This window comes from Tinamus guttatus, unplaced genomic scaffold, assembly GCF_059628265.1.
Source record: "Tinamus guttatus ecotype Peru unplaced genomic scaffold, ASM5962826v1 Tinamus_guttatus_pri_ptg000622l, whole genome shotgun sequence".
In the NCBI taxonomy this organism is placed as follows: Eukaryota; Metazoa; Chordata; class Aves; order Tinamiformes; family Tinamidae; genus Tinamus; species Tinamus guttatus.
The window spans coordinates 87,482-99,495 of NW_028289156.1; the positions used below are offsets into that span (position 1 = coordinate 87,482).

General features: G+C 40.3%; 1 protein-coding gene across 1 annotated transcript in view; it reads left to right on the plus strand.

Annotated features, from left to right (window-relative positions):
• Positions 1–12,014, plus strand: part of FREM1 (FRAS1 related extracellular matrix 1) — a 56,156-nt gene that overhangs the window by 10,349 nt on the left and 33,793 nt on the right. Inside the window, exons 8-17 of the mRNA XM_088535254.1 lie at positions 1,603–1,947; positions 2,590–2,732; positions 3,319–3,519; positions 4,682–4,768; positions 5,862–6,029; positions 6,532–6,740; positions 8,343–8,436; positions 9,049–9,301; positions 10,294–10,491; positions 11,606–11,791. Coding sequence (XP_088391380.1) covers positions 1,603–1,947; positions 2,590–2,732; positions 3,319–3,519; positions 4,682–4,768; positions 5,862–6,029; positions 6,532–6,740; positions 8,343–8,436; positions 9,049–9,301; positions 10,294–10,491; positions 11,606–11,791 — 1,884 coding nt within the window. The remainder of the gene's footprint in view (positions 1–1,602; positions 1,948–2,589; positions 2,733–3,318; positions 3,520–4,681; positions 4,769–5,861; positions 6,030–6,531; positions 6,741–8,342; positions 8,437–9,048; positions 9,302–10,293; positions 10,492–11,605; positions 11,792–12,014) is intronic.

Below are 12,014 nucleotides of genomic sequence, written 5' to 3' on the forward strand. Positions count from 1 at the left end.
CGAAGTAATATGTGGTGGCTGTTTACAAGACGCTTATATAGAATTTCAGGCAAAAGTAGTCTTGGGTTTGGTTTGACCAAAGCCACCTGCGGAAGGACTTATGTCATGTTGCAATATTGGAGTACTTGAAGAGAGCCTCGTTAAGTTAACTTGTGCTCCCTCTACTGACTAACTTCCTCTACTACAGCCATGTTATAATGGATGGGGAATTAAAATGGCATTTTAATATTTTGTATTTGAAATTTTATTTTATTATTATTCAATTTATATCTACAAGATAAATATTAAGCAATCAGCTATATTTTCATAAAATGCCTTCCGAGACATGACTTAGGTTAAGTGGAGTTACTTTAACTTGCTTCTTACATGTTGAAGATGATAAGGAAAGCTGATTTCCTGGAAAATATAGACAACATTTGATTGTTGTGGTTACTCTCTCATAGAATGAAAGGTTGGTCTTTAACCAGAGTTAGAACTTTGAACCTGAACTCCTCTTTAATTTCTTTGTACATCAAGTCAAATCTATACTTTGCATAAAGTTAATGTTTAATACAAGGATACAAATACAAATGTTTAATAAAAATCATGCTTTAAAAGGCTTACTGAAATTTAATAAAGTAGATGCATAGGGTATCTGATGGAAATTCAAATAAGTAGCTGCAATACTTTAAGAGAAAATTGGGGAGGTTCACTTTCAAGAGCATAACCTTTGCAGTTTGTTTGTATGGCTTTACTGAGAAAGTTGATAGTGAGGTGTTAGGAAACTAGTAATACTCTTTTGCTGAAAAATGACTTGCATAAATCATTCATTTATGTATTCATACATACACATTCTTCATAACTTTATTTTCTTTTTTTACTGTGAAGAAAAAGAAAATGAAGTCATTTAAAGATCTAACTATTACTCCCTAGGAAGGAGCAATGTCATATAAATTATGAGATTATATTTTGCCTTTCAGAAAGAGTGGGCAATTAAATCAAACTTGTAATTCATTGACCTTCTTCACTTTCATTATTATTGGTTTGGTTTTGTGTTGTCATGGGTCATCACAGAACTGCTCTCTCTGAGAAAATGTTTCAGTATAAAAACTCACTCTGCTGTTGGGTGAATGGATGGGAAGAAGCCACCACTCCAGATGCTGGATTTTTTGGTTTTTAAATCTCCTCCTAAATAAAATTCACAGACTTGAGACATACAGTAAGTACTTAAAGAAAAGGTGAAGGTGATATCTAAGGTAGTGGTTGAAACACAGAAACTATTCAGAAATAATTTATGTCTCAGGAAACTACTGCCACAGAGTTTGTTTTTTTGTGTGTGATTGTCCCCGCCGTAACTTTACAGGAAAACTCTGAGATGTTTTCAGCGTTGTGGAGGTTGGGCTCCCGGGGAGCCTGGCCCTGCTTTGGGACATTGCAGCCGGACAGGGCAGAGGCTGAAGCCCAGCAAGTGGCAGAGCCATTTGCAGTGGCAGCTGCCTGAAGTTTCCCGTTAGAAGTGTGTTGTTATTCTCTCTCCCATAATAGAATTCATATTGGTGGAAGGATTCTCCTGTTGTCTGAATTGCACATCTTTTTTCACATCTTCTCTCATTGCTTTGACAGGAGGGAAAGGATTCATGTTCACAGTCTCTGACATTCAGGCTGGGGCTGTTTGCTACCATCACGATGATAGTGACTCTACAAAGGATTTTGTGGTATTTAGGATTTTTGATGGCCTCCACAGTATTCGCCATAAATTCCCAATTAATATCCTTCCTAAAGATGACAGTCCTCCGTTTCTTATCAGCAATGTGGTAATTGAAGTCCACGAAGGGCAGACAATCTTGATCCAAGGCTCTATGCTTCAAGCCTCTGACATGGACTCCAGTGACGATTACATATTATATAATGTTACCAAGCCACCACATGCAGGAGAAATCATGAAGAAACCAGGACCAAACCTGATTGGTAATGAAACACATTTATAATACAACACTTTTAACTTTTTTTTCCCCTCTTCTTTTTTAACCTCATTAAATGTAACAGACTCATGACAAGGCTAAATTTGGATTTCTGTTGTGACAGTGTAAATCCATGTGATTGCTTCCTGTTGATCTCTTGTTTCCACTAGGACAACTATGCCTGTGAGCATATTTTATCCTATAATTCTTGCATTCTGAGCTTATTTCTCTACTGGAGCTCTCTGCAGCAGATGAGTTGGGCTTGTCAGGAGCTAATTTACTTGCAAGGATCCCTGACAAGTTCAAGGGCTTCAAGGCTAGAAGGAAGCCCTTCTTCCATTTAACTGAACTCAGAAATCCCTATCACATTTTCTGAGATTTGTAGGCCTTCTGCAGTTCTATCATTTTCTGCACAGATGCAGAAGGCCTGTTTGCTGTGTTCCTTGATTTTTGAGCAATTGTTAAGCGATGTGGATATAGGGAAGTTTATGATCTTTAGAAATCTGTGACACAATGAGATGATTTCGTTAAGGTGAAGAAGGGTTCTCTGGTTGTGCTTCACTGGTTCTTTGCATAGCTGGTGGATAATTTTTACTACTAATTGAAAACATATACTGTTCAATGGAAGGTATATTCTTTAATTCAACAGGGTATCCTGTCAGTACTTTCCTTCAGAGGGATCTATTTAATGGAATAATTTATTATCATCATTTTGGAGGAGAAATATTTGAAGATTCCCTTGAATTTGTCTTATGTGACAGCCATGACCCTCCCAATCTCTCAGAGCCACAGGTATGACACCGAACTAGTTTTCGTAGAAGGGTTCATTTCTTCTTCAAACAGCTAATGATTTTACACCTCTGGCAGGCCTTAACATTAAACTGAGATCTCTTCTTTTGCTCATGTTTGTGTTGAAATATGTCTATTCTTATATTCTCTTCTGTTGCCCGTCTTTTCTTTAGATCTTTTTTTTCACTTTTCTCTGTTTTCTTTGTCCTTGTCTGTTCTCAAGAACTTTTTTCTCACAGTATAAATGAAATGTCAAATACATATCAGGTTCTGAGATGATACAAACGGACAAGTCAGCCCTCCAGAATCCATTAGAGGTGAGGCTATTCATTTCACCCAGGGCCCAAGCTTACTGAATTGAACTTTGCTTTCAGTTTAATGAGACACTAAGGTACTGGAGTTCAGTGTCTAACCAGTTGTGTGTTTTGGCTACTGCTGTGTTTATGACATGGCATTAGTATGACATCTATATTCTATGCATCATATTCAAGTGATCAATTTTATTTGTGTACCAGCTTGTAAGCAATTGCTTGGGTACCTTCTTCTGGAGAGGAATTGATTCTGATCTTAATTCTTTACCTGGTTTTAGGTGCTGATTGTGCACATTATCCCTGTGGATGATCAGCCACCCCGAGAAGCCTCAGGAGTGACACGTCACCTGGTTGTTAAGGAGACTGAGATTGCTCATCTAACTAAGAAACATCTCCACTTCATAGATGTGGAAGAACAAGAAAGGGAACTCACGTACACCATAACCTCTTCCCCATTTTTTTCATGTAGACACAGGTATGTGTGACCCATGGAACCTTTCCCTCCAGGTGGGACAGGGCAATGTCCAACATAAGAGGAGGGCCCTCAGTTGTCCTAGTAGGGTTGTGTCTTTGATTCCTTAGCTATCTGTAGAGAAGCAAGTGACACAGCTGGATGCAGAAAAGTGCAAGTCAGAACCAAAAGCAAAAGAATAATGAACAATATTGCATAGTTTAACAAGAAAGAAGAAAAAGAATACCTGACACCTTTTATTTTCAAAAGTTTGATGTGTATTTTGCAATGTCCCTAGTATGTCAGAGCAGCCTTCCTAACTGGTAGATCTGGTCCCAGATGGACAGAACGACATGCTACAGCTCTAGCCATGCCTTGTGAGTGTTACTGTGGTGTCGTGACTGAGCCCTGGGCTGCATCAGGACTCTAAGGCCCAGAAGAGCAGAGTAGAGCAGAGTGGGCAACAGAGGGCACTGCTGATATGCAGTGAACACGTGCAGTAGCAGTTTGCAAATCACTGATGCTGCTAACTCTTTGGTAAATTAATGGTGGAGTCAGCAACAATTTACCAAATAGAAAAGCTTAAATTCCTGACAGTTAAAGTGTAAACTAAAGATCCACAGACAATAAGTATGTAGCTGAGAACAAAGGCTTTCTCTGGCAAGATAGGCACCTGATTGACAAGTTCACTGGCTACTGATGTTGTCTTCTTTTGGAAAGATGGAGTGCTGAAATTTGCTTCACTAGTAAGTTTATAGGATGAAAAAACTATGGATTTTTTTTTTATTTTTTACATAGATAAATGCACAAAAATAAATGCAGGTATATAAATAACAGGAGTGTGATGAACCAGGCTTGCAGTGGTGCAGCCAGGCACAAGGGCACCAAACTTGATGTCTGGAGTGTGCATGGACATGCCTGTAGAAAATCCAGAGCATGCCTGTATTGCAATGTATGCAATAAATAATTGCAATAAATAATTTCTGTAAAATATCTCCTGTAATCATTTTTCTGTGATAATACTTGACTAAATACGTGGGAACAATGAAAGAAAGAAAATGATTTTCTTTTCAACATGTTTGGGTGTGGAAAGTTAGTTTAAAATGACAGATTCAGCTGTATGACTACTGTTCTTCCAATTCATAAGTATTGCTAACCAGGATGTAATATGTGTGGTTCTGTACAGCCAGTCAGATGCTGGGAAGCTGTTTATGGTGGACACCATCCCAAAACTGGTCAAGGATCCTGCTGCTCTTGCGCTGAGATCATTTACTCAGGTTAGTTACCTTACATGACCCCATAGCTAGCGTCAAGTGCTTTTAAAAGCAGTTACAGGAGGCCATCTGGCTCGAGACAGAGAACAAGAGGCATCAAGTGAGATGTGGAGCTTTGCTTAAGAAGCTCAAAACTTTGCTAATTCAATTCCGTTCTTTAATTTTAATTTTCATCATTCCAGTTCTGAAATACATAAATTTACCTTTCCTTCTGAAACCAGCAGGGGCTGCACTTGCTCATGGTAGGCTGATTTGGATCCAGCATAATATTAGGAAAAAAGGCACAAATTGTGAAAATAAGACTGTTTTCTAGATCCCTGTCAGCTTCATGTTTCTTCTTAGCACCTCTGGGGATAGTTGCAATCATCTGGAACTAACTTATGTGTTCATTTTCAGTATTTTGTTGCTTGATTTTTATGCCTGTGTAGTTTGACAGATGTCTTTATTACGAATACTAGTCAAGTACCCTGTTTTATATTCTTCTGTGTGATTAAGGTCTCATAATGGTCATACTCGCAATATTGTAATGAGATCTATGAGGCTTTGAGCTCATCAGTCTTTAACTGCATGCCTGCAGTTAAGCGTGTGTAGATGGAAAGAAAGATTTGCTGATGGTCTTAGTTGTACCCACCTGCCTCTACCTCAGGAGACAAAAGTAAATTTCATTTCTATAAAATTATTTTATTACTATAGAATTTAGTTGTTATATTATTGTATCATGTTATATTAAAGATATTCTGGGACAAAATCCTTATTTTAAAGTCACAGATTTAAAAAGGTGTGGGAGCAACATTCTTAAAATGCTCATTTCCAGAGGTAAGGCCACTACCTATTGTCATTTATAAGTTGTGCTTGTATTTTTTGTTTCCATATGGTTAGGTATTTGCACCTGTACTTATCTGATTGGTAGCTAAAGATGCAATCAATTACTCAACATATTATATGTAACTGAAGAGCAGATGCGAAATTTTGGGGGTTTATTTTAATAGTTCAGACAACTTTTAAGTAGCAGCTCAAAAAGGTCTGTAATGTCCTGAATTATGGCTGTTCTGATATTATCTTTTTACACGCATTCCTCTTCCTCCTCTTTTGGCAGCATGCTGTGAATTATATGAAAGTTGCCTACATGCCCCCACTGCAGGACATTGGGCCTGAACCTCAGCAAGTTCAGTTTATATTTTCTGTCAGTAATCAGCATGGGGGCACTCTGTATGGGATCTGCTTCAATATTACGATTCTTCCGGTGGACAACCAAGCACCAGAGGTAGGATGATGGTGAAGGTGAGAGTGAAGGACCCAGAAATTCTGTGAGTAGAATTTAAATAAGGGTGGAAATGCTAGGAGATACCCTGATCCAACCAAAGTGAAAAATAAATCTTCCCTGGTATCAGGTATCAGTGTCTTGCATGGAGGCTTCAGCTGGACTGAAGTAGAAGAAAGATTCTGGTGAATGTGCAAGATTACTTTTTTGTACTGAGTAAACTGAGAGGCTCCTTAATCTCCTTTTTGTTGCTGTTGTTGTTGTTGCCTATACTCTAGGTATTTCTGAAGGCCTGGAGCATCCCTGAATCGCATTAGTACCTATATATTAGGGGCTACTATTAGTAGATGCCTGAGCTCCTCCCAACACATGACAGAGGTGCACGTAGCCCTTGTAATTTTGACTTTCAAGCTGTCACATGTCCTAACTCTAGAGCACATTGATATCATCCCGTACAGTGCATGTTTGGAGGCGCAGTGGAAAACAGCGTTTCTCCTCCGGGCAGGTGTTCACGAGCCATGTGAGAGTGGACGAAGGCGGCCTGAGCCCAATCACGGAGAGCCACATTCGCCTCTCAGACGCGGACACAAGACAGGAGCAGCTCCTGCTCATCCTGCAGAGAGAGCCGCAGCACGGTGCAGTGGAGCTGGACGGCGTTCCCGTGAAGGAAGGTGACAGGTTTTCCTGCAGGGACCTGCGCACCATGGCACTCAGGTTAGAGAAGTGTCTGGCCTTTCCTGCTGCAGTGACTGAGTCCCATGGTAATCATGTGGGGCTCATCTCCCCACAGCTCTGTGAGGGCTACTTCAGGCCAATATTGCATCTCTGTAGAAGAAACCAAGCTGTTGTTTGGCTAGACAAGGAGCTAGGGACAATATCTGTCTGATATATAGAGATGAGGCTTCTGCCTAAAGCAATGTCTTACACAGGTGAGGGGGCAAATTCTGTCTGCAGTCATTTGCAGAGAATGTGAAGAACAATAGTTTTCAGTTTTTATTTTAAAGAAGTTTTTTTTGTTCATTAACTTTATCTAGACTGCAAAAAAAGTTATACCAATCACTGACTAACCAAAGGATGAAATTTTTGCTAAATTTTGTGCTGCCATTCAGAGAGACCTAAACAGGATAGAGAGTTGAGCAGAGAAGAACCTTATGAGGTTCAACAAGAACAAGTGCAGGATCCTGTCCCTGGGGAGGAATACCCCAGACATCCGGACAAATTAGGGGTTGACCTGCTGGAAAACAGCTCTGCAGAGATGGATTTGGGAGTCCTGGTTGACAACAAGTTAACCATGAGGCAGCAATGTGCCCTGGTGGCTGAGAAGGCCAATGGGATCCTGGCCTGCATGAGGAGGAGTGTTGCCAGCAGGTCGAGGGAGGGGATCCTGCCCCTCTGCTCAGCTCTGGTGAGGCCGCACCTGGAGTACTGGGGGCAGTTCTGGGCTCCCCAGTACAAGAGGGATGTGGAGCTTCTATAAAGGGTCCAGTGTAGAGCCATGAAGATGGTTAAGGGACTGGAGCATCTGTCTTATGAGGAAAGACTAAGCGAGCTGGGCCTGTTTAGCCAGGAGAAGAGAAGACTGAGACGAGATTTGATCAACATGTTCAAGTACCTGAGGGGTGACTGTAGGGAGGATGGGCCCAAACTCCTCTCTGTGGTGATCAGTTAACAGGACAAAAGGTGACGGGTGTAAGTTGAAACACAGGAAGTTCCACCTCCATGTGAGGAAGAACATGTTTCCTGTGAGGGTGCCAGAGCCCTGGAACAGGCTGCCCAGAGAGGCTGTGGAGTCTCCTTCTCTGGAGATCTTCCAAACCCGCCTGGATGCCACCCTGTGCCACGTGCTCTGGGTGTCCCTGCTGGAGCAGGGGGTTGGACTAGATGATCTCTAAAGGTCCCTTCCAACCTCAACCATTCTGTGATTCTGTGATTTTGCTGCTGTATTTGTGGAGAAAGGAGGATGTTGTTGACTCTTATATGCAGGGAGAATTAGACTTCCCTGGCTTGGTTTCTATTTGTTATACAAAGAAGATATTTACTGCAGGCAGAAAGTATGTAATAGTAGACACCTCATAAACAACCAGAACACAGATGAAAAAAATGCAGATAAACTTATTTCCCAGATGAAGTCCTTTTTTTGCTAAAGGCTTTTCTCACATGAGAGCCCTCACAAGTCCTGTACACACTCTTACAACAACCCTAAGTCCAATGAGCTCCAATATGTAGATTGGCATTCTGTTTTGGGAGGATCCATGAGCTCTGGCAGGACAAAAAAGCACTTCCTTCTGTGAAATAACTAACTCTTTATCGCTGCAGGTACAGGCATGATGGTTCTGAGACACTTACTGATGGTATCCTCTTTGTGGCCACTGACAACATTCAGTCAGTAGAGTTCATACTGCAGGTCGAGGTGAGTGTGTTGCACGCTTTGGAGAGCATTTGCTTGAGCAAAAGAGCAAAGCACATCTTCTGTCTTGTAAACTGGAAGATAATGGATTAGTTAGGCTATTTTTTTCATGTAACTGTTGGGTTTATGTGGCAAATTTGAGAGCAGATTTGGCTTGCATTCACTAAAAAGTGTCTGTGCTTGCTCTAGCTTGGGCTCTTCTATCTGGAGTTAATGTCACTGCAGTTAAACATGGAGAGTGAAGGGAAAACCTCTTCTTCCTCAAGCTGTAAATTCCACTGTCAAAGAGATGCAGTCGAGTTAAAGCTGTGCAGTGAACTCTTCTAAGCAAACTTTTCATCCTCATCATTTAGGAGCTAAAGGTCTGCCTTCCATTCTCCCTTAAGCCTTCCATTTTCTTTTCACAGTCTACTTAGTTTGGTTTACTTTTGTTTTTGAGTTTTTACAGTGACCCTAACTCAGCTGGGTTCATTTTGGTCATTATCAATGTATTCATTATTCAGTGTATTAAAACCCTGACACTGCGCTGCTGGCTTGGGCTGGAAACCAATATATTTAAAACAACAGTTTTTATTAATTTTAAAAATCTTTATTCTTTTATTATCACTTTATTAGGTGCTGCCTGTGAACGATGAGCTGCCTGTTATGCGAACAGGCCTTGTTCCTGTTGTACACTGCCTGGAGAGTGAAGAAGTGGTCCTTTCCTCAGAGTACATTTGTGCAACAGACGCAGACAGTGATGACATGAAGTTAGTGTTTACACTGGTTCGCCAGCCCAAGCATGGGGTAGTGAGGAAAGCAGGCGTCGCTGTGAGGCATTTTTCCCAAGCTGATGTTGTCTCTGGTTTGGTCACATACAAGCACACAAGTAAGTGAAATAAGGGCAGAATACAAGCTGGTATTTGAGAGGAGAAGGAAGTACTTGATTATGGCCACTCATAGCAAAATTTCTTCAGCATCCTAAGTGTATTAGGAACATTATTTAATGACAGTGTTTTGCAGAGCAGTAAAAGGCAGAGGATATTCTTCAAGGGTGCACTGCCAAGGATGCGCTTTGTCATTCCCAGATTTCCACACGTTAAATGAGCCACCAGTAGATGTTGTGAGGGGGGCAGGGAGTCACTACTGTCCTTCATAAGCAGCATATTGGCATGGACTTCCAGGACTTCTGAAGACTAGAATGCACTTACTAAAAGGTGTGTTTTGCAATGGGTGGCAATTCCCAGTCCTGTATTATCCCTGTTGCACAACATGGAAACAAAGTACAACCCCTGTTATTGTCCATAATCTAGGGATCAGAGACATATATGCACATATATGCAGAGGAATATATGCACTTTTTGCTATGCTACGTTTTTGTTATGCTACATTTTCTGGAAGAACAAGGGCATTATGACTTGTCATAGAGAGAACATCAGTAGAAAGATCCCCTCCTGCATTCTTAGCAAAGGAGTGATGTAACACCCTCCTTTCCTGGACATAAAAATGGTCTGAAGATTCCTCATTATACACAGAATAAAACTATGAGGACTACAAGTAATTTTATTACTATTGAAATAGCATATTATAATAATATGTCTTAGTTATAAGCTTTTCTACATCCTTTTACTCTAGAATAATATTCTAGAAAGCTGGTTACAGTTAATTAAAAAAATAAAAACAAAATGAACAACCCCAAACCAAGCAACAGCCCTGACTAGAAGTATTCTACTCATTTCGTTGGTCTGTTTTGCTGCTATTTCGGTCTGTCTTTGTCTTCTGAATTCAAATACTGCAGTCTGTCCTTGCACCATATAAGATTTTTCTTCATGAAGTTTTGGCTTCCTACAGCAAGACATTACTTCTCAACATGTTTTCCAGGTGGGGAGATTGGCCTGACTCCTTCCTTTGAGATCTTAGCCTTTGTTGTCTCTGATGATGAAGCTGGCTCAGATGTGAATAACTGCTGTTATGACAGACCTCTCCCTCCACCAGTTCCACTTCATAATCCATTGACAATATTTGAACTTAACATTACTGTACTTCCAGTGGACAACCAGGCTCCATCCATCACAACTGGTGAGAGCTTCTTCTCACTGTATCATGTTATCATAACGAGTGCTTTGCAGTAACGGCTAAAGGCTCAAAGTTTTTTAGTGCCAGAAAGAGTCAACTGAGAAGTTCAGCACACAAATATTTTAAATCAGAATATCCATCAAATAACTTTTATTTTTCTAGTGTACTGTGATGACCAAATTAATGTGCTAATTATGAACAACTGTTTGTGTCTTTTCAACTTCATGAAAATGTGTAGCTACGGAGAAGGGTGCTTAGATCTGTTGCATTGCATCTACACATATATGTTGCAGCACACATCAACTTTGTCCGAGTAAAATGAAACTATATGTCAGCCAAAAAGTGTGAACTTGGGTCCAGACAGCTCTCAGGTTTATACAGTTTATACAGTACAAAAACATAACCATATATATAGGTCTAACTCTGCATGTTAGATATAAAACAGAAATTTCCGTTCTGGCCTTATTGTCTTATTTCATCAAGGGAGGGAATGTTTATAGTACCTACATGTAACTAATCACATTAATTAAATATGAACCCACATTTTTAGTTGTATTCTTCAGGATCAAAAATACTCAATTAAAAAAGAAATAGTTGGATAACGTACATATAGTTCAACAACAGGATTTTGTGTGAAATTTTCACTGATTTACTTGGCTCTGAAGGTGTTCCATAGCATACTTAATAAAGGCATACTTTTCAAGGTAATTTTGATGTAGGCATCAAATGTATGTTAGGTATCTCAGAGAACATTCAAACGTATGTATGAATAGTTTTGTAATTTGCAGGCTATCACCCAAGCAATGTTCTGGAAATGAAGCATTGTCCCAGCAGGGAAATAAAACACTGATGCATGAAAAATTGTTCATTATGAGCAATTCGTAATAGCTTTCATGCAATTAATGCCCTGACAAGCAGAGATAACAGCTGATTTTGAGCAATACATAAACCATACTTGTGACATTTTCTGATCACCTTCCTTTCTACTTACAAAATGGGAAGTAGAGCTGATATCCATGTTTTTCCCCCTTCAGTTATTGCTTCAATACTTTTTAGCAAATAGCAGAGTAAGCTGAGCTAAATAAGCAGTAATGCTTATCACATTGTTTGTGTGCAGGTGCAAGGTTTGTGGTGGAGGAGGGCTCCTCAGCAGCCCTTACTGCTAAGCATTTGTTTGCCACTGACCCTGATACCGCTGCAGATGACTTAGAGTTTGTCTTGGTTTCTCCTCCCCAGTTTGGTTACATTGAAAATATACTGCCTTCTCCTGGGTTTGAGAAGAGCAACATTGGTATAAGTATAGGTAAGTCCTAATGACAAATGGTAAGCCTGTGGGTGAAATACAGGGGGGTGGGGGAGAGCAGTGTGTTGGGCTGTGCTGAAGTAGCTGCAGGTGCAAGCATTTATGAGGGCTAATTGAGGAAAGCAGGTGTTGCAAATGAGGGTGATGGGACTGTGCAAGAGGATTCAAAGGGAGACTGCAGCTCTGAAAATGTGGATGGTTGGCACTTGGAGTAAACAAGCTT